The sequence below is a fragment of the Haliotis rufescens genome, unplaced genomic scaffold, assembly GCF_023055435.1.
Source record: "Haliotis rufescens isolate VD_foot unplaced genomic scaffold, xgHalRufe1.0.p SCAF_1, whole genome shotgun sequence".
Classification (NCBI taxonomy): domain Eukaryota; kingdom Metazoa; phylum Mollusca; class Gastropoda; order Lepetellida; family Haliotidae; genus Haliotis; species Haliotis rufescens.
Genome location: NW_025963779.1, coordinates 6,749,265 through 6,775,504, shown reverse-complemented (window position 1 = coordinate 6,775,504; position 26,240 = coordinate 6,749,265). Strand labels below are relative to the sequence as shown.

The following is a 26,240-nucleotide window of genomic DNA, read 5'->3' as shown; positions in this document are numbered from 1 at the left end:
CAATGGATTTAAGGGATGGATGAATTAAAATGTTGAATGAAATAAAGTAAAAGAGGGTATCAAGCATCTTGAGTCATTTCTTTTGTCTATAATAAGACAAGTCCATTTTCATGATAGGGGTTAATTACCTGATTAACATGTGCAACCAGGTATGACATTGTTGTTTTAAGGTGTCTCACAACTGGGCTGTCTTACTAATGGGAGGGCCCATTTCTGGTGTTATTGCTGGAATATTGCTAAAAGCGGAGTAAAACCATACTCACTCACTACTAATGGGAGGAGACCTATGATTGTACCCCAATGACACTGGATGTTTATTATGCTATCAACCACTGATCTGACTGATCAATGCTTGATTGTTTGTGGGGTGGCATGATACTTCTGGAACATTGCTGAGTGGCGTAAACTGACTAGCAATGCAAACATTCTTTTTCTGCTTGTAGAATATTGGAGGTATTCTTGTCAGACCAATGGAAAACTCTCAGCAATGCCTCCCTGAAGACGGCGACAGCCCCAAAGTCATTCAGCGTTCCATCATCCTTGTCGTCCATGACATTACCGGCTGAATCAAAGTAGGATATTCCAACTTTCTTGTGGCAGGATATATATCATGTATATATAATGCATTTTGTCTTTTCCTGTTGAGGTGACTGATTTAGAGCACATTGCCACTATAAACAACATTTTGGGGGGATGGAAAGCCAAAAGTGATGCAGGTCTAAGATTTAGGCATCAGGGGATGCCTACACAACCAAGGGAAGTAACTCAGGGGAAGTTCCCTAGACAACGAGCCCATCCATTGCCTGGGAGACATGGCTGTAGATGAGAACAGAGACACCTGTACCATAACACTACTGGAATGAGTATTTATGACGTGTTGGCTGTGAAGTCAATTAGAACAAAATGGCATTGTTGTCACAGGCTTGTGCGAAGCCCTGGGATTGTATCCCGATGTAGGTACAATGTGTGAAGCCCATTTTTGGTGTCCCCCCTCTGCGATACTTCTTGAATTGTACTAAAAGTGGCGTAAAACCATTCTTTCTCATTGGAAATGTAGAGGAAACTATTCCTATATCAAATACACACAGTTAAGATCAGTGTTGTGGGCACAGGTGGCCCAGTCGTTTAAGGCGCCGCAATTCGCAGTGCAGATTTGCGTCCCCTGGGCACGCCAGAAACCTATGATTGTGGGTTCAAATCCCGGTTCGGCCCAATTATGTTTCTAGGTATGTCAGCGCCATACCCGTGCTCGTGGGTTTCACCGAAGTGGTAAACGTCTGAGACCTGATCACTTCGGGCTTTCCTCCCACATTAAGCTGACATGCCGCAATATAACTGGAATACTGTTAAAAGCGGCTTTAAATACAACTCACTCACTCACTCACTAAGATCAGTGTTACGGAACTGTCCGCCTGGTCCAGCCTGCTATTCATCTTGCAATGTTTGGGAATGTTTCAGGGATGACAAGGACCCGGACCCGTTCAGGGTGGAGGACGATGCTATAGCACAGGTGGTGGAGATGGGCTTCTCCCCGGAGGTTGCTAGGAACGCCTTGATCATCACACGAGGCAATGTGCAGGAGGCCCTCAACTTAGTACTGACTAACCCAGAAAGGTAAGCAGCCATTTTCTTCAATAATTGGTATGTGACAGTCACAACTGCAGTCATCAGTTTCTTACACATTCTAAAATTGCATCATCTTAGCATCAAATCGATGCATATTTTGTCTATTCAGATGATCGCAGTGGTCGCGAATGGGTTCTCACCCACAGGTGTGTAAGAAATCATCTGAGCTTGTTACCTATTATGTTTTTGTTGATGTTAGATTTGTTTGAAATCCCTCTTCAAACTGATCCCTTGCATGTAGTTGGTTCAAAGTCCATTATTGTTGATAATAGAGAGTAACATTATTCAGTCACTAGTCGTGTCACAGAATAGATACAGATGGTGGAGAAGGGATTTAGTTACATCACCATATGTTATTCAAATTTTGTGTTGGTAATTCTATTTTGTATTTGTTTTGCACAGTTGTACAGATTTTGACATCCTCTCTCAAAATCTGGAGAAGAAAGTAAACAAATCTCATGCGCCTCCCCACCGACAGCATTCCCATCCACCCGTGCCTTGTAACATGAAGAAACATGTGAAACGGAAATCAGGTTACAGTCGACAGAAGAGCATTGCAACATCGTCTACGTCACCTAATCTGTGTATGCCGCCCATGGAGGATCTGTCTCTCCTGCCGTCCTCCACACTTAGTGGGAAGAATGCTAAACAAGTGCCAGGTCTACACGATGGCTTCCTTGTTCAGGTGGGTTGCACTTGGGTCAAGAACTAAGACATACTGATTGTGTGCACAGAGCTCCAGATAAGCTGTGTATCTGCGTAAAATACGCATAAGAAATGCAGAAGTACGCAGTAAAATAAAATCCAAGCGTAACAAATATGCAATGAACATTACAGATACGCTACAAAAATAAAACTTGTGCGTATCATCAAAATATTGTGAAGTAACCCTGCGTATTCGATTAGATAAACAGCAACTTATTTTGAAATTATAAACGGGCATTCCATCAACCTTGCCAAACTCCACGATGACAGTTAAATCATGATCATTTGCCATCACACTTTCTTTAGGAAGTATCGTATTTTTTAATCCTATAAAGCTCTCGAACCCACACGACACCAGTTTGCAGGGACTACATGAATAGTGTTTTTAAATATTTAACTTAAATACCCACATGTGTAAAAACTAGTGGGTAACAGAAATTTGAATACCCAGATAGAATTACTGATACCCAATGATTTTAAAATGCATGGGTAAAATGCCCACAACACCAAAAGCTTATCTGGAGCTCTGTGTGCAGTTATGTATCCTCTATATGTCCTTTTAGCTATAATATACATTATTAGATTTTCATCCCTGTCACCTCACTACAGAACACCCTGCCTGATATTTTCTTAACATTCCCTAATACCTGCAGAAGAAGTTGGCTGTGTATTTTCACTTCTTGTTTTCTTGATAAAATACTGCAGATATGTCGTCAAATGACAGCCAAACATTTACAGTGTATATCAACATTTAGTGTTCAGCAATTTGTTGAAGAAGGTAAATTGATTAAATGCAATGCCTGAGCCTTTGGGGTCATGCGAGGCAGCGCGTTTTCCAGTAACCTATCCCCACAAAGACCTTGCTTTGAAACAAGGCACCGCAATTCGGTGTGCAGAGTTGCATAAGCCATTCCTTGGGCACCTAAGAAACCTATGATGGTGGGTTCTAATCCTGGTTTGGCCCGATTATGTTTCTAGGTTTGTCAGCACCGTACCTGTGCTTGTGGGTTTCACCGAAGTGGTAAATGTGTCAAAGTCACTCACTAGCTCCTCACAGTGTTTGAAATAAAACATATTGCCAGGTTGCCATCATTATTGTTTAGAAGTTGTGGGCCCGGACTAAATTCTTCAGGTCCTCATGTCAAAAATTGCAGCTTATTGTGACAAATAAATTGACAGGTAAGTTTACTGCTGGCCATCAGGACCCATACAAATTTGAAACTTCAGTCCCGACACGAGATATACATCGGACCCCGCAGGCACATGTTTTGAACACTGACTCCTTACTGATTTGTGTGACCCAGATTGTTTTACAGCCCACCGTGATGTAGCTGGACTATTGCTGAGTGCAGCATTAATCAGGAGTCACTCTCACTCTGGAGGATTGATTCTGTTTTGTGATCCCTGTACATCTGGTTACTGTGGAATGATTGCTTATTACTTTCCTGGTCTAGTGTTTTGCTTTGCTATATCAGTATCCATGTATACTGGTGTTTTTTGCCGCTTTTAGCAATATTCCAGCAATATCACAGCGGTGGACACCAGAAATGGGTTGAACCTGGGTCTTCAGTGTGACAGGAGAACACTTTAGCCACTAGGCCACCCTACTACCCTTCCATCTATGATGTTTGAAACATCATTTTGTTGATATTTATGTTGCAGGTGTTCCGGTATGTCCGACAGAGGATCCCAACCCTCAATGAATACTGTGTAGTCTGTGATGAACCTCATGTCTTTCAAAACGGAGCCATGCTTAAGGTGATTGTTTCTCTGTCTTTCGATGCCTGCAAGACTCATCAGGGGTCAGAGCTGCATCATATCAGGAGGAAAGTCATTGTCAATATGATCATGATACTCTTAGTATGACACCATGACGGATAACAGTACTTATTACTTGCCCGTTGAAGATACCACTGTTTAAAAACAATAAGATGGTATTTCACATTGTTTAATACCAAAGCACATGCTGATGTACTGCCAGAACTAGTTTCACTAACAAATATTGCCAACTCTCAACACTGCTGGGCTTATTCAGTGACATTGCATGAAGAGATGATAGATCACTGAGAGGAGCTTATGCATGCTCGATAACCACAAAAGCCCTGTCACAGGGCATTGTTTCACGGTTTATCTTGCAACTAAAGTTCACAAATTATGTCATTGGGTGTTGTGACATGTTTGTAAACGTTTTAGAGCTAAATTCTAAAGGTATGCCGTTGTATGGTATTAAATTAATAGGTGTCAACTTTTAATATGTTTTAAGTTGTATTATTCTGTTAAACACAAATGGATTATACTGTGGATCACGTCGATGTGTGCCACGTCGATGTGTGCCTATTTACACGTGACAGTGAGATATTGTATTCATACACTTGACCTAGTTTATGACGGTAATTTCCAGAGTTTGATCATGTGAGTTTTTAAAAAGTTATAGGTGGCAAGTAATAAGTAAATACTAAACACGTCACGTGGATAGTTCTGGTGTCTGACAAGCAAAAGCAAGTCAGATACCAGAACTATTCACAAGTTAAATAAAATTGGTATTACATGGGAGCGAGTTTAGTGTTCTATATTTGTTAGTATGAAATTCTACCAAGTTTTTTATATACAGGGGTGTTGGGTTACTATTTAATTATGATGGTAAGGATTTATGCTAATTGTCTTTGAACTACTAAGCATGATGATAACTGTTACCAATTTTATATTTGAAATGTTAAACTTAATTTGCTTTAACTAGCATACTGCACACTTCCCTCTTGACAGAGTATGGTCTTTAAGTGGTATTTTAGAAGCTGGAGTTTCAGTGAAGACTTGTGCTGTGTGGATTTCAACTATATATATTTTTTCGTTGTGATGTTTCTGTACAGATACTAGTACTTGATGAACAACATGTCGCATTGAAAACATAAAGAAGTGGAAATATATAGGTGATGTCTTCACTTGACAGAGTATGTAATATTTGTTTCCAGCCTGCTGTTTGTTCGCGAGAGCTGTGTGTATTTGCCTTCCAAACACTGGGTGTCATGGTCGATGCTGCTGATGACATAGCAACAGGAGCCGAGGTAAGGGAGATAACTGTGATAATTCCTTCTTGAAATATAGCCAGCGTGACCCCTATCCTACCTTGATCATGTATGGTTGGAATGTTTATTCTTTGTTTATTTTTAGAGATAAATTTTGAGGTGGTTCATCGTTAATTAAACATAGCTAAATGTTTAACAGTGTTTAAACAATGATGATCACCATCAAAATTTAAGAACAGAATTGGCTTATCGCTATTTTACAATGACTTAAATGCGTTTTTTAAAACAGACTCTTTTCCTTGCACATATTCAGTGCAGTAATGCGGTCAGAAGTCTTTATCGCTCATTAACCACTTCAAATTTAGTAAGAGAAGCCAATCAAATTTTATTATCCTTTAATGTCATGGTAGAATATTTGATCATGCATAGAGTCTTGTGAGGTGATGAGATAGGAAAGAACACCATGTATCTATGAAGATTTTAGCCTGCACTATGTCAGAGGTAATATATCAGTTAACCAGGATTGATGTTTTTTAAAAACCGACAAACTTGACAAGCTATTTGTACTTTAAATTATGTTTCTTCCTAATCGGAAATAACGTCACTTGGGTGCATGGTTGTGGTGAGACCCTGGTGAGAACACTTGTGAAGCCAAGGCTATTCGTAACACACTCTCAGCTGTTGTGTGTTGCTGACTGCGGTAGATATTGAGTATGTGTGGGGTATATGTACAGGTTTTGGACAGAGGTGGGCAGTTGAAAGATTCTGGTTATTAGAAATGAATTATTTTTTTTCAGCATACTAACATGTTTCTATAAATGTATTTTTGGAAGGATCCGAGATCATTATTGTTACTTAGGATTGATAGCACTTGACAGCACAGAATTATTTGTTTCAAATTTCAGACCTAAAATATGTAAATGCATTTGTTTACATAGATGAGATGCTTATCATTAAGCAATCATGTAAACTCTCATGGTGGTTCTGCAGATTAGGTGCAAGTGACTGAGTGACAAAGTGTATGTTGCAGTCACCAATAGTCCTATGTTACAGCGGCATGTATATACCGTATTCGATGTAATAAGTGCCCAGGGTGCTCTCAAAACTAGAAATAGGGGGCTCTTATATGAATATTATTTTGGTGAAAAAAAACAGAGTTGAAGGATAAATTTCGTGGTTTATGCTGACAGCCTGAAATGTTTATATTCGACAGATATATTTTTCCAGAATTTAATTGCCAATAATAAAGGTTGCATATAACACACGAGTGCGTATTATATGCGAATAGGGGTAGGAAGGGGTGTTAATTGGGATTGTTCACTAGCCAATATATTAGCAAATCTCGCCATGGGCGCTTATTAGAGAGGGGCGCTTATTACGTCGAATACGGTAACCACATTGGTCCCTGCCACCTTGATCAGTGATTGGTGTTGGGGTATGATGGCACACAGTCATGTCACACATTGTAACTAGCTTTCTTCAAAGTCAGATAAGATATAAGGTTACTGCCTACCTGATATCCTTGGGCTGCCATGTTGATGTGATTGGTGAGATGTGATTTTATCCTACTTTTGTTGGGACATTTCTGAAGTATGCTGGTCAAATTTATAGATAATGATATAATATAATCCTGGTCACATGTCAGTGAACTTTGGATATTACCATATGATTGATGTTCCCTCCAGCTGAGGTCTCCAGCTGCTGCAGCACTGGAGGCAGTGGTTAGACTTATAGTATCTGTATTTTCACACAGTCAGATAGCTGTTAGGTGAATAGGATCTCTGTTACTTCATCCCATACATGCTGGGAAATGTCCAGGAATGACAGCTTGATTGTGCTTAATCTCTGCCGTATTTGATTCTTTATGTATAAAAAAAGCACACTACTTGGTTGCCTCCCACTGAGTATGCAATGTTTGTGCTTGTGTTGAAGGAATTAGTCTGGATGTACTTTATCATTTGAAATATTAATAGCATAGCATCATGTTACTGTCATGAATGAGCTGACTTCTTGGAATTTGTAGTTCCTGATTCTGTTAGCATGACCACATGACAGTGATTTTTGAATGCTGATGGATTTGAAGACATATAGATCTGTCTTGCATGGACAATACAATTTGTTAATAATTAAATATTCAAACTTCATCAGACCAGTAATGCATACAAACATATTCCAAGTTTTCTTTGTATGAGAGTGAAATGTTCTATATTTTGGATTGTTTTCACTTGTTTCCCCGTTCTCCCCCAGGTGGTTGTGTTGCTGATAGCTATGACAAGAGCAGCCTGTAACTCTGCCAGAAAAGCTACGATCTTCGACCCTTTCCCCACTGTAGTGGATCCAACCAACCCCCAAGAACTTGTGCTGTCACCAAAGGTAGCAACAAACACCAATATTTCCTTTGTCTACGTCATCTATCGCCACATCATCTATTGCCACATCACCTATTGTTATATCACCTATTGTTACATCAGCTATTGCTACATGACCTATTGCTACATGACCTATTACTACATAACCTATTGCTACATGACCTATTGCTACACCACCTATTGCTACATGACCTATTACTATATCAACGAATGCTACATCACCTATTGCTACACCATCTATTGCTACATGACCTATTGCTACATGACCTATTACTACATGACCTATTGCTACAACACCTATTGCTACACCACCTATTGCTACACCACCTATTGCTACATTACCTATTGCTACATCACCTATTGCTACCCCACCTATTGCTACATCACCTATTGTTACATCACCTATTGTTACACCACCTATTGCCACATTACCTATTGCTACATCACCTATTGCTACATCACTTATTGCTACACCACCTATTGCTACATCACCTATTGCTACATCACCTACTACTACATGACCTATTTAGAGATTACCTATTGCTAAATCACCTATTGTTACATCACCTATTGTTACTCCACCTATTGCTACATTACCTATTGCTACATCACCTATTGCTACATCACCTATTGCTACATCATCTATTGTTACATTACCTATTGCTACATCACCTACTACAAAATCACCTATTGCTACATCACCTATTGTTACACCATCTATTGTTACACCACTTTTTGCTACACCATCTATTGCTACATCATCTATTGCTACCCCACCTATTGCTACATCACCTATTGTTACATCACCTATTGTTACACCACCTATTGCCACATTACCTATTGCTACACCACCTATTGCTACACCACCTATTGCTACATGACCTATTGCTACATGACCTATTACTACATGACCTATTGCTACAACACCTATTGCTACACCACCTATTGCCACACCACCTATTGCTACATTACCTATTGCTACATCACCTGTTGCTACCCCACCTATTGCTACATCACCTATTGTTACATCACCTATTGTTACACCACCTATTGCCACATTACCCATTGCTACATCACCTATTGCTACACCACCTATTGCTACATCACCTATTGCTACATCACCTATTGCTACATCACCTACTACTACATGACCTATTTAGACATTACCTATTGCTAAATCACCTATTGTTACATCACCTATTGTTACACCACCTATTGCTACATTACCTATTGCTACATCACCTATTGCTACATCATCTATTGCTACATCACCTATTGTTACACCACCTATTGCCACATTACCTATTGCTACATCACCTATTGCTACATCACCTATTGTTACACCATCTATTGTTACATCACCTATTGTTACACCACCTATTGCTACATCACCTACTACAAAATCACCTATTGCTACATCACCTATTGTTACATCACCTATTGTTACACCACCTATTGCCACATTACCTATTGCTACATCACCTATTGCTACATCACCTATTGTTACACCATCTATTGTTACATCACCTATTGTTACACCACCTATTGCTACATCACCTACTACAAAATCACCTATTGCTACATCACCTATTGTTACATCACCTATTGTTACACCACCTATTGCCACATTACCTATTGCTACATCACTTATTGCTACACCACCTATTGCTACATCACCTATTGCTACATCACCTATTGCTACATCACCTACTACTACATGACCTATTTAGAGATTACCTATTGCTAAATCACCTATTGTTACATCACCTATTGTTACTCCACCTATTGCTACATCACCTATTGCTACATCACCTATTGCTACATCATCTATTGCTACATCACCTATTGCTACATCACCTACTACAAAATCACCTATTGTTACATCACCTATTGCTACATCACCTACTACAAAATCACCTATTGCTACATCACCTATTGTTACACCATCTATTGCTACATCACCTATTGCTACATCACCTATTGCTACATCATCTATTGCTACATCACCTATTGTTACATCACCTATTGCTACACCATCTATTGCTACATCACCTATTGCCACATTACCTATTGCTACATCACCTATTGCTACATCACCTATTGTTACACCATCTATTGTTACATCACCTATTGTTACACCACCTATTGCCACATTACCTATTGCTACATCACCTATTGCTACATCACCTATTGCTACATCACCTACTACTACATGACCTATTTAGAGATTACCTATTGCTAAATCACCTATTGTTACATCACCTATTGTTACACCACCTATTGCTACATTACCTATTGCTACATCACCTATTGCTACATCACCTATTGCTACATCATCTATTGCTACATCAAATACTACAAAATCACCTATTGTTACATCACCTATTGCTACATCACCTACTACAAAATCACCTATTGCTACATCACCTATTGCTACATCACCTATTGTTACACCATCTATTGCTACACCATCTATTGCTACCCCACCTATTACTACACCATCTATTGCTACATCACTTATTGCTACATCACCTATTGCTACATCACCTATTGCTACATGACCTATTACTACATCACCTATTGTTACACCACCTATTGCTACATCACCTATTGCTACACCATCTGTAGCTATGTCACCTATTGCTACATCACCTATTTGTCGTTACCTATTGACAATCGACCACTTGTCCAGATTGTTACATCACCTATTGTTACACCATCTATTGCTACCCCACCTATTGCTACACCACCTATTGCTACATCACCTATTGTTACACCATCTATTGCTACCCCACCTATTGTTACATCACCTAATGTTACACCATCTATTGCTACACCATCTATTGCTACATCACCTATTGCTACCCCACCTATTGCTACATCACCTAAAGCTACATGACCTATTGTTACACCATCTATTGCTACACCATCTATTGCTACATCACCTATTGCTACCCCACCTATTGCTACATCACCTATTGTTACATCACCTATTGTTACACCACCTATTGCCACATTACCTATTGCTACATCACCTATTGTTACATCACCTAAAGCTACATGACCTATTGCCACATTACCTATTGCTACACTATCTGTAGCTATGCCACCTATTGCTACATGACCTATTGCTACATGACCTATTACTACATCACCTATTGCTACATGACCTATTACTACATCACCTATTGCTACATCATCTATTTCGACATTACCTATTGCTACACCATCTGTAGCTATGCCACCTATTGCTACATGACCTATTGCTACATGACCTATTGCTACATCACCTATTGCTCTACCACCTATTACTACACCACCTATTACTACACCATCTATTGCTACATCACTTATTGCTACATCACCTATTGCTACATCACCTATTGCTACATGACCTATTACTACATCACCTATTGTTACACCACCTATTGCTACATCACCTATTGCTACACCATCTGTAGCTATGTCACCTATTGCTACATCACCTATTTGTCGTTACCTATTGACAATCGACCACTTGTCCAGACTGCCCAGTACTGATGACTTATTGATCCTCTGCTTCAGAACAAGGATTATGCAAAGGTGATAAGGATCATCCAGGCTTTCCCCACTATCCAGGAGATGATGAGACTTGGTAGCACCACTCTCAAGAAGGAAATGGATGTCAGGAATGCTAATGCATATCCGCTGCTTCAGTGGTGGGTAGTCTTGTTAATAACTAGTCTTCATTTCCATGTTAGGAAATAGTATATGGACTTATCTCCTGTTTGTGGCTTGGTCATTCTGCTACTGATTGCATGCAATTTGTAATAGATGAGTTCTGATGGAATCTGTCATATATTGTATGAAGTCTAATCCTGTGTATTAGACTCGTAAAGAATGACTGATGCTAACTACCCAACGTTCCACCTCCCACACCCCGATGCTGTGGTGTTGTTTCAGAGTCAACTCTCATCTCATTGTCACACACAGAGTAGGGGTGGTGGGGGAACCAAGTGGTTGAAGTGCCAAAGGCCCAGGTTCAATTCCCCACATGTGAAGCCCATTTTGGTGTCCTCACTATTATATTACAGTAAACTACATTTATAACGAGCACTCTTATAACGAACTGATGAATACAACAAACTGTTTTGGGGTCCCGTCCATTTGTTGTTTATATATATGCTGTATATATGGATATAACGGACCACGGTTACAACGAACTAAAATTAATGGTTCCCGTGAGTTCTTTATAACCGTAGTTTACTGTACTGTATTATTTCTGATAAACACATAAAACATTTCTCACACATTACTTGCTGGTGTTTTGTTTCAGGATTATTGCAAGCAACCGTTCCCACATAGTGAAGCTGCCACCTGACAGAGTGAGTAGCTGCTGTTAACAAGAGTAGCCTCCCTTTGATTGTGTTTGCGTGTCTGTGGTGGTATACAGGAATATGACTGTTCGTGAAAATAGATTTAGACAACCATAAATCTTCTTCCTGTATCTACTGACAGTATTTTAAAGGCTTACTGAATATATTTGGAAATTTAAAGCAAGCTGTTTACAGCAGATGAGGGTGGTAATAGGTCAGTAGTCAGTTTGTTGTTTAATGCTGCACTACAGGGATTGATGTCATGAGCATCAATCTATGCAACTGGGATATGATGACATGCATCAACCAAGTCAGTGAGCCTAACCAACTTATCCCGTTACGTCAAGCATGGGCTGCTGAAAACCTATTCTACCCCGGATCGTCACGGGTCTAGTATTCAGTACAAGTGGGGACCTTTAGTCAGTAGTCTTTTTTTTATGCTTAGTCAGAAAAAGAAACGCGTGCAAATAGTGGAAAATCTATCAAGTCACAGAATTCCCTTCATATTTTAAACATTTTGAACATGTCATCTTCGGCCATTGCTCATCTATTCTGCATGTATGCCCCAATAAAATCTTGTGTTAGAATTTGCCTTAAGCAACCCATGCTTGTAGTAAGATGCGAATAACAAGAACATTTGGCCATGCTCGTTTGGCAATGCTCACTGTCTTGGTTATTTGAAGATTGTTGTCATATAGCTTGTTTATTGTTGAGTGGTAATGTTACACAACAAACAATCAAGAAACTAATGGTATGTATCATTATGAAAGTATATATGCAGCAAGTGTGTGGTATGCAGAATAAGATATATTATGTTCATGGCATGTGTCGTTGTGTGTATCCTTGTCGTGTAGACCCTGATCGCTGCCAGAAACTGAGTGACCTTGTCCTGTAGACACTGATCGCTGCCAGAAACTGAGTGACCTTGTTTGTTACAGCAACTGAGCTTCATGCACACGCCCCATCAGTTCCTGTTGATGAGCAGTCCGCCAGCCAAGGAAGCCAAGTTCAGAGAGGAGAAAGTCAAATATGGCAGCACTTTCGCTTTCCAGTGAGTATGTAGATAGAGGACCCCCCTAGTTTAAGAGTATAAGAGCTAAAGAGCTGCTTATGTAAGTCATACTCCCATGTCAAGGAGCATGTTTCATGCCATATATAGTTTCCAGTGTTTAATGACGCATTTGACAGTGCCTTTTACAATATTTGAAACACCTGTAGGTTCACTTGGTGTAAGTGGGTTATCAGCTTCAGATTGATGGAAATGTTTTGCATGACCTGGTTTTTCGTGGTAATAGTATCGATATAGGCATACGAAATATGAGACCAGGGAACCCATGTTGATTAGAAGAGGAAGGTCATTTGTTTCTTCAGGGCTGAATGACCTGAGCAGCCCCTGACAAGTTGAAACACTAAGGATTAGTTCCAGCTTCTGAGTGCATAATGGAACATTATTATTGAAACTTTCTACCATATTTCCTCTACCAGACGCTGGACCTCCAATACAACCCAGCCTCATACACACTGTCCAGAAATTTCAAAGCTGGTCCTCTGTAGAAGCTGGATCTCTAATTCTGTGATATGTTGGTGATTAATAATAAATGTTTCCTGCAGATGTACCCTATGTGTGAGTGTAGAACTTGGGATTTGGAAAGGTATTGAGTTGCCACTATGCAAATAAACAGAATAGACGCCGGGCCTCTAATACACACTGGCCTCCAATAGACGCCGGGTCAACGGCTTGTGCGAAATTAATAGTTGCCTGGTCCTCTAATAGAGGAAATGTGTTAAAGTTAATTATTCTCTACAAAATCGTAATGCCATATTTGTGTTGTTTGTAATAACCCTTCACAAAACATGACGTCTTGAAAATTAAATTACCCAAACATTGTTACACATGAAGTTGTTACATCTGCTCCAGAAAGCAGGTTCATTCAGTAGAGCTCCGCTTGCCCATGCCCCAAATAGAGATTGTCAATAGTGTGACTGCCTGTGTATTCATTACTGTAGGATAAAAATTAGAATATTTTCTACTCAGCCACAGTAAATGGGTTGCTTATTCATGCATTAAATATGCATCCTTACATGTGTATTTTGAATCTCATATCTGATGGTTGGTATATAGGGATATATATGGGTATTTCAATAGGCATGAGATTTGTTCCTGTGACGTCATCTTTGTGGGCATTATCGTTAAGAATTGGTGCTGCTTGTCGGAGGTTACATATTGGAGTGGGTGGACAAGCTTGGTGACTTTCTTATTGTGTACATGTCATTTTACCCGAACAATGTGTTGGGGCGGTGGGGTAGCCTAGTGGTTAAAGTGTTTGCGCATCACATCGTAGACCCGGGTTGGATTCTCTGCATGGGTACAATGCGTGAAGCCACTGTCATGATTTTGCTGGAATATTGCTAAAAGTGGCAAATAACCATACTCACTCACTCACCTAACAATGTGGATCATTTCTCATAGTATCAATCACTGGATTGTTTGGTCCAATAATTGACAGGTTGCCATCATATCTGACCAAACTCTCTTCATCTTTCCCTGTGTCACACCTGGCTTCCTTAGCACATTTGCATATCCTACATGATCAAGTTCCTTTTGTTATTCAGACTTTTCCATATGTGTTATTTCTGTTGACCTTGTGTTGCAGTGGGTCGAGTATAGAGAACTGGCACTCCATCATCAGGGAGGGACTCATTGTGGCATCAGGGACCACCAAGCAGGTAACATCTCAACCATCACAGCTCTTGGATATCGGAATAAATAACTACTATATAATTTATTGCTTACTTTATGCCATTAATTGTCAATATTTCACAGGTATGTAAGCACCTCGTTCCTCCATCACTTGTGAATACACAACCCAACCTGCCTGTTAGGCACTAGATGTTTACAACCACATTGACATCTCATCCTACCGGGTACCCATTCACTGCTGGGTGAACAGAGGCACAATTCGAACAAAGTCACTTGCCAAAGGAGACACCACATGTGTTATATGTGCTTCAGTGTGGGGCAGGTCTGAAGCCCTAGAAACTTAGAGCCAAGCTACCAAACACGGTCACCCATTGAAGGACATTCCGTGACCGACGTTGCTTAACTTCACCTGATTTGTGACCTGTGCACAAGACCACATGCAACTACACGTGGCTCAGTACTCGGTTAGGGGGCACGGGTGGCCCAGTCATCTAAGGCGCCGCGATTGGCTGTGCAGAGTTGCGTCCCTTGGGTACGCCAGAAACCTATGATTGTTGGTTCGAATTCTGGTTAGCCCCGATTATGTTTCTAGGTTTGTTAGCACCATACCCGTGCTCGTGAGTTTCATCGAAGTGGTAAACGTCTGAGACCTGCATCACTTCGGGCTTTCCTCCCACTTTAAGCTGACACGCCGCGATATAACTGGAATACTGTTAAAAGCGGCGTTAAACCCAACTCACTCTCTCACTCAGTACTCGGTTAACATTGCACAAGGGTATGTGTTGCCTGACATCGTGTACAAGATGTGCCATAGACTTCTGTTATCTGCTCTACACTTGTTTTGTTGTCAGGCAATGATAGGGGTCATACAAAGGTCATGCACATAGTAGGGCTCATTTGACTTTCAAGTGTTATTCACGGCCCTATTTCATTGGCTGATTGGACTGGTCATATATCACCACCACACTGTATATCGGCCTGATATATTCGCAGGTGATGAAGGAACGTAGTGTATGCAACCTTGTGATGATAGGATCATACAACACAGCATTTGTGTTGAGAAAAACTGAATATAACAAACAATAGGATCTTTTTTGTTCTATATCTCCTCATAAAAAGGTTGGTAGTTTGACACAGAGGACATAACTAACTGACCTGAGCTCTGTTCCATAAAGAGATCTTAGCGCTACAATTGTCGTAAGTCGATGTTAAATGTTCGGCGTTACGATCATGTTAGCGCTAAGATCGCTTAGTGGAATGGGGCCCTGGACCTTGTTGAAGGTGATATCAGTGTTATGACTTTATATTTCATTATAGACTGTACTCTAACATAGACTAACGACAGTAGAAACATCATGATCACTTGTAGCCAAGGGTCTCATTTAGGGGTGTCACGATAAATCGAAATATCGATATATATATATTGCTATTGGTATGTACTTAAAGTCAATAAATAGATTGTTAAATGTGTTTCCGATCAATAGTATCGATTTCAGTTAGGAATATTGATAGTTTCTATTGTAATTACCATATCAATAAAATACATGCAATGCTGTTCAAATTTGTTTTTCTTTTGATCATGAGTGGTAGTAAGTTTCTTTTTCTTAAATTATTAGGGTAAATAAAAAAGAAATCAGTCATATCTCAAACTTTCCTTTTTATTTTTGTTATGGATTTCAGATTCAAGGGAAACTTCAGTTGCAAGGTTTAATTCAACTCTAAAATCCATCTAAAATGACTGCAATATCAATAGTTATCACAATAGTTTCTTATAATATCAATAGTTATCACAATAGTTTCTTACTTACAATATCAATAGTTATCGCAATTGTTTCTTACAATATCAATAGTTATCGCAATAGTGATTTCCAGACCAATAGTCACCCCTAGTCTCATTCAAATGATCGTATTGCTAAGACTATCATAAGTCTGGGTAAAGCAGCGACAGTCACCAGACTAAGTTACCTGCATGGAACTGGCCTGTGGCTGTGATTGGGCTGCAAGGTGGTTGTGTAAAGCTGACTGAGTGCATCCTCCATGTTCCAGATGAACGGGGCAGCATACGGCAAGGGCATCTACCTCAGCCCCTCCTCCAGCGTGTCCTTCGGCTACTCTCGTATGGGATACGGATACTACAACTCCAAAAGTAAACCTGCTGAACAAGAACAGGTATGTTGTGATTACACTCATTTTGCCATCATTTGGTTGGTGTTATGCTGACAGTCCGGTGGTGATTGTGAAACTGCCTGTGAAGTTTCTGAGTTAGCCTAGGTCCCCAGCAGCCTATACTAATCTCCTGTTGGAAATTCTGAGTCAGACAAAGTCCCCTCAAACCAATGTCAGTCGTCGCATGGAGAATCTGGGTTAGCCTAGGTCTGCAGTAACCGATACTAACCTCCCATTGGAGATTCTGAGTCATCCAGGGTCCCCTGAAATTAGTGTCTGTCTCCCTGTGGAGTTTACAGGTTAGACTAGGTCCCCTGAAATCAATGTCTGTCTCCCAGTGGAGTTTCCAGGTTAGACTAGGTCCCCTGAAATTAATGTCTGTCTCCCTGTGGAGTTTCCAGGTTAGGCTAGGTCCCCTGAAATCAATGTCTGTCTCCCTGTGGAGTTTCCAGGTTAGACTAGGTCCCCTGAAATCAATGTCTGTCTCCCTGTGGAGTTTCCAGGTTAGGCTAGGTCCCCTGAAATCAATGTCTGTCACCCTGTGGAGTTTCCAGGTTAGACTAGGTCCTCTGAAATCAATGTCTGTCTCCCTGTGGAGTTTCCAGGTTAGACTAGGTCCCCTGAAATCAATGTCTGTCTCCCTGTGGAGTTTCCAGGATAGACTAGGTTCCCTGAAATCAATGTCTGTCTCGCCATGGAGTTTACAGGTTAGACTAGGTCCCCTGAAATCAATGTCTGTCTCCCTGTGGAGTTTCCAGGTTAGGCTAGGTCCCCTGAAATCACTGTCTGTCTCCCTGTGGAGTTTCCAGGTTAGACTAGGTCCCCTGAAATCAATGTCTGTCTCCCTGTGGAGTTTCCAGGTTAGACTAGGTCCCCTGGAATCAATGTCTGTCTCCCCATGGAGTTTACAAGTTAGACTAGGTTCCCTGAAATCAATGTCTGTCTCCCTGTGGAGTTTCCAGGTTAGACTAGGTCCCCTGAAATCAATGTCTGTCTCCCCATGGAGTTTACAAGTTAGACTAGGTTCCCTGAAATCAATGTCTGTCTCCCTGTGGAGTTTCCAGGTTAGACTAGGTCCCCTGAAATTAATGTCTGTCTCCCTGTGGAGTTACAGGTTAGACTAGGTGCCCTGAAATTAATGTCTGTCTCCCTGTGGAGTTGCCAGGTTAGACTAGGTCCCCTGAAATTAATGTCTGTCTCCCTGTGCAGTTACCAGGTTAGACTAGGTCCCCTGAAATTAATGTCTGTTTCCCTGTGGAGTTTCCAGGTTAGACTAGGTCCCCTGAAATCAATGTCTGTCTCCCTGTGGAGTTTCCAGGTTAGACTAGGTCCCCTGAAATCAATGTCTGTCTCCCTGTGGAGTTTCCAGGTTAGGCTAGGTCCCCTGAAATCAATGTCTGTCTCCCTGTGGAGTTTCCAGGTTAGACTAGGTCCCCTGAAATTAATGTCTGTCTCCCTGTGGAGTTTCCAGGTTAGGCTAGGTCCCCTGAAATCAATGTCTGTCTCCCTGTGGAGTTTCCAGGTTAGACTAGGTCCCCTGAAATCAATGTCTGTCTCCCTGTGGAGTTTCCAGGTTAGGCTAGGTCCCCTGAAATCAATGTCTGTCTCCCAGTGGAGTTTCCAGGTTAGACTAGGTCCCCTGAAATTAATGTCTGTCTCCCTGTGGAGTTTCCAGGTTAGGCTAGGTCCCCTGAAATCAATGTCTGTCTCCCTGTGGAGTTTCCAGGTGAGACTAGGTCCCCTGAAATCAATGTCTGTCTCCCTGTGGAGTTTCCAGGTTAGGCTAGGTCCCCTGAAATCAATGTCTGTCTCCCTGTGGAGTTTCCAGGTTAGACTAGGTCCCCTGAAATCAATGTCTGTCTCCCTGTGGAGTTTCCAGGATAGACTAGGTTCCCTGAAATCAATGTCTGTCTCCCCATGGAGTTTACAAGTTAGACTAGGTTCCCTGAAATCTATGTCTGTCTCCCTATGGAGTTTCCAGGTTAGACTAGGTCCCCTGGAATCAATGTCTGTCTCCCCATGGAGTTTACAAGTTAGACTAGGTTCCCTGAAATCAATGTCTGTCTCCCTGTGGAGTTACCTGGTTAGACTAGGTCCCCTTGAATCAATGTCTGTCTCCCCATGGAGTTTACAGGTTAGACTAGGTCCCCTGAAATCAATGTCTGTCTCCCTGTGGAGTTTCCAGGTTAGACTAGGTCCCCTGAAATCACTGTCTGTCTCCCTGTGGAGTTTCCAGGTTAGGCTAGGTCCCCTGAAATCAATGTCTGTCTCCCTGTGGAGTTTCCAGGTTAGACTAGGTCCCCTGGAATCAATGTCTGTCTCCCCATGGAGTTTACAAGTTAGACTAGGTTCCCTGAAATCAATGTCTGTCTCCCTGTGGAGTTTCCAGGTTAGACTAGGTCCCCTGGAATCAATGTCTGTCTCCCCATGGAGTTTACAAGTTAGACTAGGTTCCCTGAAATCAATGTCTGTCTCCCTGTGGAGTTTCCAGGTTAGACTAGGTCCCCTGAAATTAATGTCTGTCTCCCCATGGAGTTTACAAGTTAGACTAGGTTCCCTGAAATTAATGTCTGTCCCCTGTGGAGTTTTCAGGTTAGACTAGGTCCCCTGGAATCAATGTCTGTCTCCCTGTGGAGTTTCCAGGTTAGACTAGGTCCCCTGAAATTAATGTCTGTCTCCCCATGGAGTTTCCAGGTTAGACTAGGTCCCCTGAAATTAATGTCTGTCTCCCTGTGGAGTTTCCAGGTTAGACTAGGTCCCCTGAAATTAATGTCTGTCCCCTGTGGAGTTTCCAGGTTAGACTAGGTCCCCTGAAATTAATGTCTGTCTCCCTGTGGAGTTTCCAGGTTAGACTAGGTCCCCTGAAATCAATGTCTGTCTCCCTGTGGAGTTTCCAGGTTAGACTAGGTCCCCTGAAATTAATGTCTGTCTCCCTGTGGAGTTTCCAGGTTAGACTAGGTCCCCTGAAATTAATGTCTGTCTCCCTGTGGAGTTTCCAGGTTAGACTAGGTCCCCTGAAATCAATGTCTGTCTCCCTGTGGAGTTTCCAGGTTAGACTAGGTCCCCTGAAATTAATGTCTGTCCCCTGTGGAGTTTCCAGGTTAGACTGGTTGAAAATGTATGATTGCCCACCTTGGAAGTTCCCTGGTACTAACATTTAGAAGAACCTTCTGTTACTGTACCGTGCCGCCATTAGAGGTTTATAATATAGGATAGCGCCCTCCTCAAAGGTGAAATGAATTTCAAAGCTCAAGGCATCACGATGTGCTTTATAAGCCAAGGCATCACAATGTGCTTTATAAGCCAAGGCATCACAATGTGCTTTATAAGCCAAGGCATCACAATACGCTTTATAAGCCAAGGCATCACGATGCGCTTTATTAGCCATCACGATGTGCTTTATAAGCCAAGGCATTACAATGTGCTTTATAAGCCAAGGCATCACAATGTGCTTTATAAGCCAAGGCATCATGATGTGCTTTATAAGCCAAGGCATCATGATGCGCTTTATAAGCCAAGGGTTGCTCACCTCTCATCCAAACTAAAACCATCCAACCTTGGCACATGGCATGTGTGGGATCGTTACAAAGAAAAACAACCTTCTGAAACAATGGACATAACGCACCCTAGTGGTATTAATGTAAGATAACACCTCGGGTCAGGCCGTCATCTTGTACACAATTGATGAGGCCTGTGGGGAATTGGTTGTTGGCAAGATGTGCTTGTTGCATGACGTCAACCGAGAACTGAGAACATTCTGCATCTGTTCAGACACAGGGACACTTGAGTCACTGCTGCATTTATCACCGCCACATGACCAATGAAAGGACACACTTACATGTCACATCAGTAGTGGGGTACAGTGACAGGCAAAACATGATAAGCTCCATCTTTGGTCATAGTGCGTGGGTACTTTGATTGCTTTCAAACAACTTTTATGATAGTTCAATGTCTTATTTAGAATCATTACTATGTAGATTCAGTTACAGATGTAATAGATACATAATGACATTTTGACTCGCAATGTTGGTAATAGTTTGTTTGTTGTTTAACGCCACACTCAGCAATATTCCATCTGTATGACGGCAGTGTGGAAATAATTGAGTCTGGATGAGATAATCCAGTGATTGACATCATGAGCATTGATCCACACAATTGGGATAAGGTGACTTGCATCAACTAAGTCAGACCTAATTAATTCCAGTCTGACAAGGTCATGGAAAACTGCTTTGGTTACCTCTCCTACTGAATGTTATCATTTATCTTTCTTTGTCTTGTCCCCACGCAATGTCTCTCGGAGTGTCTGATCTGTCTAGCTCGGAGTTCATTGATTTGTGGTTGGAGAGAGATAATTGACAGCCTAAGACATCTGGCTTCTTGTTTGTTCCCCCCAAATACAGATATAATCAATGTACATGAGAGAGGTGCATATTTGGTTTTATTAGTGACAGTGTGATTTATATATTCGATTCACTATTAAATAAGCTGTTAAAAATGCCATATTTTATATTATGAAGTTGTAATGCATTCATATATTCATCAAACTATCTTTTTGTTGGTTGCATAAACCAAGCATTAGAACCAACAGTGACAATATTACAGAGTGACATCCTCCAGGGGACAGGGCTACTTATCCCAAGTAATGTTTCTTTTCCAGAGCATAACTTGGAAACCGTTTAATATTTTATTATGCAACTTTGCATATGCATTAAACACACGCAGAACTGGGGCTAGTTGATGTTTTGGTATTTTTTACAAAAAATATTTCTTTGTGTTTCCTTGGCGACAAACTGAACCTAGACTCAAATATGTGTGGCATTTGTTTCCGGGGCATAACTTGGAAACCTTGTAATTTAAAATTATGAAACTTTGCAAATGTATCAAATACAAGCAGAACTGGTGACTTTTGATGTTTGGATATTTCTGTAAATAATATAATTGTGTTTCCTTGTTTTACTTTGTGCATAGTGGCTTCATTAGTGATGTATTTTCTCCGAAACTACTTAAGTTACATGGATGAAATGTTACGTGCTTATCTCAGACATAATTGTCAAGACTGATTTAGTAAGTTGATGCCGTAATCATTATTTTTTCCAGGGTTACCCACCCTTTCTCCATGTTTTAGATTTTGTGCATCCTGTTTGCTGTGCATGATTTTAGAAGGTTGAGGTTAGCAACTCCAAGTCTGATGTGCCTGATGGCGGGGATAGTAATAACACAGTTTTCTTGTGGATACATGTAAACTAAAGTCCTTCTGTCTAATGATAAAACTGATAATATCTGCTTGCTTCAGATGTTTGAAAGTTAGACCAAGGTCGGCCTTTAATGATCCTTGTTTTATCTGCACAATACCCATGCTCATGTGTTTCTCCAAAGTGGTAAAAGTCCGCAAGGAGCTTTCCTTTCAGCTGTCACCATTCGTATAACTGAAAAACTATTCAAAGTGCAATAAAAGCTAACTTAATGACAAATATATTGCAATAGGTTTTGACTTTATTTGCACATAAATTATTTTTAAGATATCGGTTGAGTTTTTTACCTTGAAAATATTGAGAATTGTATTGAGAGTTATTAGTTACACCCCTGTAATTGGAGCTGCTTAATGTGTTTGCTCAATTTGACCTCTGACGCTGCAACTGCAGTTAGTTTTCCCAACCATGTGCTGCAGGCAGATGTCAGAGAGTTCATACAGGATGTATTTCCTATTTATGTCTTGAACATTTTTCTGACCTATAGTTGGATCAATTAAAAGTCACGGTCACTTGGTATGAACTAGGTATAATAATGTTCGTGTATATTGTATACTATAGTATTATGGAAGTTTGATTAAAATTGGTATACACAATCTTTAGGTCAGGGTCTCGAAAGCCTCAACTTTTTGGTGATCAGTGTAAGGTCAAGGTCACAAGAGGTCACTTTATGAAAAATGTTTCAAATTTTATGATATTTCGGATGAATTCATGAAAAATCAAAATGTTTTCCTTTGAGTTAAAACAAGCTCCAAGTAAATTACTGAACACTTATCATATCATATCATATCACTTGTCATATGTCATGATTGTTATGTCAGATAGTATTAAAGGTATTCACTCATGAAATGACATGTAGAAAGTTTTCAGCAGAAAATATTGTCAGTATGATACCTTACATTTGTAACACCACGTCATTGTAAATTTGCAACAAATAATGTTATAGCATGTGATTGGATGACATTGATGGTCAAGGTTAAGTAGATATCCCAAAATCTTTATGTACACAATATCTTGAGCATTTATATTATGACCACTAGAGTGTTTTGTTAGAAGATTATCAATGACATTCCATTCCAAATTATGAAATATTATATTTGAATTCATGTTAATACGGATTATTTTTCAATGATCAATAACCCGACAAGTACTTTCTTCTATACTTGTCAAGTGTATAGGTCATATGTATATACTTCCAAACTACAGCGAAGACTGAAGGTCAGAATCTTTAGACGGGAACTGCTTATGACTTCTCATTAATTCGTATTTAATCATTTTAATAAATTCTTTTCAAAGTTTTTAACTTTGTTATGGCAGCTATATGCATAGAACCTTTAGCTCTAAAGTTGTACTGCATTTGTCATTGATGTTTCCAAACAAGAAGTGGTAATAATTTAGCTATTAACATGATTAAGGTACTAGGTAGCTTCCGACATACCCGTGAAGATCCGGGGGAGAATAGATCTTCATCAAGCCATGCTTGCCGTAAAAGGTAACTATGCTCGTCGTAAGAATTGACTAACGGGATCGGGTGGTCAGTCTTGCTGACTTGTTTGATGCTTGTCATTACATCCCAATTGCATAGATCGATGCTCATGATGTCAGTCACTAGATTGTCTGGTCTAAATTCGATTATTTACAGACCGTCGTCATATAGCTGGAATATTGCTGAGTGTGATTTTAAACAACAAACAAACAAACAAAAAGCTTTAGACAGCACTTGCAATCAATGATAAGTACAGAAAAATGTTTTTGAGTTGGCTGTTCCCTGCATGATTGGTGGAGTCAAAATGGTTGATGATCTTGGTGATACATGGTGGGAAAGTTTAGGGACACTCAGGAAACGTTTGGGGACATTCGGGAAACGTTTGGGGACACTCAGGAAACGTTTGGGGACATTCAGGAAAAGTTTGGAGACATTCAGGAAAAGTTTGGGGACATTCAGGAAAGGTTTGGGGACATTCAGGAAATGTTTGGGGACACTCAGGAAAAGTTTGGGATGAGTCTCTTCTGCTTCTGCTGTTGCATGTAATGTAAGCACCTCCATAGTTTTGGAAGAATTATTCATTTTTCCCTCTCCCGGAAAAAAATAATTTTCTCAACTCACATGAATTGTTTGTACATTGGCATTATTCAAATCCATTTCCATGTTTCAATGTGATTAAATGTATTTGTATGTACCCAAAAAAGCATAGCTTATGCAATTTTATGGTAACAGATTAATGTACAAAACATTTTGACAGATATATTAGATCTGTAGCTTACTCTGGTTGAGATAGAAGTATAACACATAGCAGTGTTCTTTGTATGGTGTTTGTAATTGAGAATATCTCCTTTGCCTTTGAATTTAAATGTTTATCTTATCAAATTAGCTGATAGCTGTTTGTTTAAACTCTCCAATTAGACCCAGTTGGGACAAAATGATTTTTTCATTGCACAAGTTGTTCTGTGGAACTGTCTCAGTTTTGAAATAAAGTGGAATATCTTTATGTAGGAGATCAGTGTTTCTAGCATATTGAATGTATAATTGAGAATTACTGTTATAAAACACAGCACAACAGCATTGAAGCATATCGATTCATAAGGTTGGCTGTACTTGAATCTATGGACCCTCTAAATCTGTTGACATTGGTGTCATCATTAACCCTTGACTTGCATGCTTAATTTTTAACAGTGTAGAGAGTATTGTACAGATTAATTCACTTGGGATGGTAAGATCCGGGGTAGAATAGGTCTTCAGCAACCCATGCATGCTGTAAAAGGCGACTATGCTTGTCGTAAGAGGCGACTAACGGGATCTGGTGGTGAGCCTTGCTGACTTGGTTGATGCATGTCATTGTTGTACTGCATTTGTCATTGATGTTTCCAAACAAGAAGTGGTAATAATTTAGCTATTAACATGATTAAGGTACTAGGTAGCTTCCGACATACCCGTGAAGATCCGGGGGAGAATAGATCTTCATCAAGCCATGCTTGCCGTAAAAGGTAACTATGCTCGTCGTAAGAATTGACTAACGGGATCGGGTGGTCAGTCTTGCTGACTTGTTTGATGCTTGTCATTACATCCCAATTGCATAGATCGATGCTCATGATGTCAGTCACTAGATTGTCTGGTCTAAATTCGATTATTTACAGACCGTCGTCATATAGCTGGAATATTGCTGAGTGTGATTTTAAACAACAAACAAACAAACAAAAAGCTTTAGACAGCACTTGCAATCAATGATAAGTACAGAAAAATGTTTTTGAGTTGGCTGTTCCCTGCATGATTGGTGGAGTCAAAATGGTTGATGATCTTGGTGATACATGGTGGGAAAGTTTAGGGACACTCAGGAAACGTTTGGGGACATTCGGGAAACGTTTGGGGACACTCAGGAAACGTTTGGGGACATTCAGGAAAAGTTTGGGGACATTCAGGAAAAGTTTGGGGACATTCAGGAAAGGTTTGGGGACATTCAGGAAATGTTTGGGGACACTCAGGAAAAGTTTGGGATGAGTCTCTTCTGCTTCTGCTGTTGCATGTAATGTAAGCACCTCCATAGTTTTGGAAGAATTATTCATTTTTCCCTCTCCCGGAAAAAAATAATTTTCTCAACTCACATGAATTGTTTGTACATTGGCATTATTCAAATCCATTTCCATGTTTCAATGTGATTAAATGTATTTGTATGTACCCAAAAAAGCATAGCTTATGCAATTTTATGGTAACAGATTAATGTACAAAACATTTTGACAGATATATTAGATCTGTAGCTTACTCTGGTTGAGATAGAAGTATAACACATAGCAGTGTTCTTTGTATGGTGTTTGTAATTGAGAATATCTCCTTTGCCTTTGAATTTAAATGTTTATCTTATCAAATTAGCTGATAGCTGTTTGTTTAAACTCTCCAATTAGACCCAGTTGGGACAAAATGATTTTTTCATTGCACAAGTTGTTCTGTGGAACTGTCTCAGTTTTGAAATAAAGTGGAATATCTTTATGTAGGAGATCAGTGTTTCTAGCATATTGAATGTATAATTGAGAATTACTGTTATAAAACACAG

General features: G+C 40.1%; 1 protein-coding gene across 1 annotated transcript in view; it reads left to right on the top strand.

The window, feature by feature from the left end:
- LOC124136694 (protein mono-ADP-ribosyltransferase PARP6-like) overlaps positions 1–26,240 on the top strand; it is a 62,847-nt gene that overhangs the window by 13,858 nt on the left and 22,749 nt on the right. The window contains exons 9-19 of the mRNA XM_046502685.2: positions 444–572; positions 1,459–1,614; positions 2,029–2,311; positions 3,994–4,089; positions 5,301–5,393; positions 7,602–7,727; positions 11,288–11,421; positions 12,039–12,087; positions 13,017–13,129; positions 14,733–14,805; positions 16,826–16,948. Of these exons, the coding sequence (XP_046358641.1) occupies positions 444–572; positions 1,459–1,614; positions 2,029–2,311; positions 3,994–4,089; positions 5,301–5,393; positions 7,602–7,727; positions 11,288–11,421; positions 12,039–12,087; positions 13,017–13,129; positions 14,733–14,805; positions 16,826–16,948 (1,375 nt within the window). The remainder of the gene's footprint in view (positions 1–443; positions 573–1,458; positions 1,615–2,028; positions 2,312–3,993; positions 4,090–5,300; positions 5,394–7,601; positions 7,728–11,287; positions 11,422–12,038; positions 12,088–13,016; positions 13,130–14,732; positions 14,806–16,825; positions 16,949–26,240) is intronic.